The sequence below is a fragment of the Alligator sinensis genome, unplaced genomic scaffold, assembly GCF_000455745.1.
Source record: "Alligator sinensis unplaced genomic scaffold, ASM45574v1 scaffold696_3, whole genome shotgun sequence".
In the NCBI taxonomy this organism is placed as follows: domain Eukaryota; kingdom Metazoa; phylum Chordata; order Crocodylia; family Alligatoridae; genus Alligator; species Alligator sinensis.
This window is the reverse complement of record NW_005842505.1, coordinates 383,166-385,790: the sequence shown is the minus strand read 5'-3', so window position 1 is coordinate 385,790 and position 2,625 is coordinate 383,166. Positions and strand designations below refer to the sequence as shown.

Genomic DNA, 2,625 nt, shown 5'->3' with positions numbered 1-2,625 from the left:
CCCGGCTGGGCTGGCGCGGGGGCCTGGGCCGCCCGCTCCCCTGCCGGCACACAGCGGGGTCAGCGGCGCTGCCCATCCGGCGGGCCCGTCCCCCCCCATCACCACCGGCACCGGGGGTCCCAGCCCCCAGTGGCCTCCCCGCCCCGCCCTACCGGTCTGCAAGGCGAGGATCTTCTGATGCTGCTGCTCCGTCAAGGCCGTTAAAGCTTTCAAGTGTTTCAAAGTTAATTCCAACACGACGGCTTTCTCCAGGTGCCCCAGAGTCTGCAAAGTGGGGAGGAGGGGAGAGGCTTGGTGACTTGCAGCACCCCTGCGTGGCTTTGTGCCCTAACTTCAGGCAACTCAGGTCATGGAAAAGCTGCTGATCCCCCAGGTTACATCCCCTCAAGTTTAATACCTCCAGGTTTTATTCCCCTAAATTTGACCCCCACCCCCCCCTGCAAGTTAGATTCAGGTTAGACATCAGGAAGAATTTCTTTACGGTAAGGGTTGCCAGAATCTGGAATGGGCTTCCAAGGGAGGTGGTGCTCTCCACTACCTTAAGGGGGTCTTTAAAAGGAGACTTGACAAGCACCTGGCTGGGGTCATCTGACTCCAGCGCTCTTTCCTGCCGGGGGCAGGGGGTCGGACTCCATGATCTGCTGAGGTCCCTTCCGACCCTAATATTTATCAATCCCCACAAGTCTGCTCCCCCAGGTTTGATCCCCCTTAAATTTGATCCCCCCCCCTTAGATTCCCCTCAAGCTTGATCCCCCCAGGCTTTACTCCCCTCAAGCTTGATGCACCACAACTTTCATACCCCCAACCTTGAGGTCCCACTTTTTGATCATTTGCCTGCCGGGTCCCGCGCCTCCTCCCCCTCCCCCCCCCGCGCGGGGAGGGCGCGCTGCCTCCCTCTCTACCTTACAGTCAATTTCAGATGCTCGGGCAATAAATCTTTCAGCTGAGCAATGCACTCGTTAATTCTGTCCCGTCTCTTCTTCTCTATCAATCTGTGGGGCAGCTTGTATGTTTCCTAATGGGTACAAGCAAGAAAAAGGCCAGCGTTAGATGCACTTGCGATGACAAGCAAAACAAAAACAAATGCCGTGCCAACCACATGTAGCGCACGCTAGGAGCACGAGGATGATAGAGCCCTGCCCGATCTGGTCAACCCGCTTACAATGAAGGAGGGGGAGGGAGTTCACAGGAAAGTGAGGCTGGAAGGGATCGCGGAGAGATCCTCCGGCTCGAAAAAAAATCAATGGACCCCAGGAGCATCGTGAAACTTGTTCTTACCTTGCTCTCATCCCTCTTCATGCCTCTTTTGGGCTTGCACATATAGAGAGATGGGTAGTCCAACCTGCAAAACAGAAAGAGGGCTCCAGTAGCAGCAGAATGACGGACCCCTGCGGGGAACGCAAGAGATAGCGCCAGCTCCAGAGAGCAGAGACGTGCAAGACTGTTGCACGTATCCAAAGAGGCTTGGAAAGGAAGAAAGGATCAGCCCCCGGTGCAGCCGGATCTGCCTTTGTCAGTGTGCGGCCGGCAGGCGGGCACTTGGCGAGGAAGGAGGGAGGGAGGCTGGGGAAAGAAGCGAGGGAGCGGGCTGGCTGGCTCCTTACCCTAGAAAATCCCTGTGCTCCAGCAACTGCCTCTCTTGCAGGCGCACCAGTCCTTCATCCATGTCGGACCGCGGCTGGGTTAGGGCTGGCGCTGCCGCGGGGTGCTGCGAGGCTGCGGGGCCAAACCGTGCACATGCAGCCTCAGTCCCTCCTGCGCGGCGGGGAAAGCGGGAAGCTGTGCGCTGCCCTCCTCCCTCCCGCTCCCAGCCGCACTCCGGGCTGGTACTTTGCACTCGCTGCTCAGTGTTTGGCCACAGGGCACGCGCGTCGCCAGCCAGACCAGCACCCAGCTCACGTACGGAGCATACCATCCAACCTCCAGACTGGGGGTTTGGGGAGAGGAGACAGCGCGCGAGGAGGCGGGGACAGCGGATCCAGGCGACCGGAAAAGAAAAACAGCTTGGCCCCGCGATCCCTCTTCCAAGCAGCCAGGCGTCAGCTGAGCAGGCTTCCCTCCCGCCAGGGAGGCAGCAGCCCTCCCCCGAGCCTCCCGCTGGCCGGGGGGCGCCTGCCCGCTCCGGGGATGCGTGGGGGAGACAGCCCGCAGCAGGAAGGACGGGGCTTCAGTCACCAGGGGCTGGGCAAAACAGCCAAGCGCCTGGGAAGGAGGAGGAGAGGGGGGCGGGCTGGATCTCGGTTTGACAGGATGGGACTTGCACATCAGCTGTCTGGAAAGCAACACAATGTTGCATTGAAACATATGTCCTTTTCTTCCCCCATGTGCCAAGTCCCGGCGGGAGACGGAGATCTCCCTCTCCGGGCACTCCAGGCTCTCTCCACTCCCTGCTTCCCAACTGAGTCTGGGAGCAGTCTCCAGCCAGATCTGAAACTGGATTGTAGAGACTGCATTCACAGTGTGAAATGTGAATTTCACATTTTTCCTTCCTTGCTCAGATGAATCATCTGTCCCCCTCCTCTCATACATCCGGCCCGCTTTTATTTTTTTAATTTATGTTGTGCCTTAAAGAGTACTTTCAGAAATAAATGTAGCCAGATCTCTTTCTCTCTCTCTCTCCCCCCC

General features: G+C 58.5%; 1 protein-coding gene across 6 annotated transcripts; it reads right to left on the bottom strand.

The window, feature by feature from the left end:
* Positions 1–123: 123 nt before the first annotated feature.
* BHLHE41 (basic helix-loop-helix family member e41) lies at positions 124–2,558 on the bottom strand. Of its 6 annotated transcripts, none has more exons than XM_025213098.1 (4): positions 1,605–2,558; positions 1,279–1,342; positions 908–1,015; positions 124–361 (listed from the first exon to the last, which is right to left on the bottom strand). In XM_025213098.1, exons 1-4 carry the CDS (start codon positions 1,913–1,915, stop codon positions 149–151), a joined length of 696 nt encoding a protein of 231 aa, XP_025068883.1. In that variant the 5' UTR covers positions 1,916–2,558; the 3' UTR covers positions 124–148. The 6 variants fall into 6 exon arrangements, with proteins under 6 accessions (XP_025068883.1, XP_025068884.1, XP_025068886.1 ...); XM_025213099.1 differs by having other exon boundaries at positions 124–358; XM_025213101.1 differs by having other exon boundaries at positions 903–1,015; positions 1,605–2,555.
* Positions 2,559–2,625: the final 67 nt, after the last annotated feature.

Bases quoted from the DNA above. Each gene is read 5' to 3' on its own strand.
- BHLHE41 (XM_025213098.1), bottom strand. From the start codon at position 1,915: ATGGTATGCTCCGTACGTGAGCTGGGTGCTGGTCTGGCTGGCGACGCG. The intron at 1,343-1,604 runs GTAAGGAGCCAG...TCTGTTTTGCAG, and splicing joins GAGCACAGGGATTTTCTAGG to GTTGGACTACCCATCTCTCT. The intron at 362-907 runs GTAAGGTAGAGA...CTGGGGGATCAG, and splicing joins CCGAGCATCTGAAATTGACT to CAGCTTTTCCATGACCTGAG.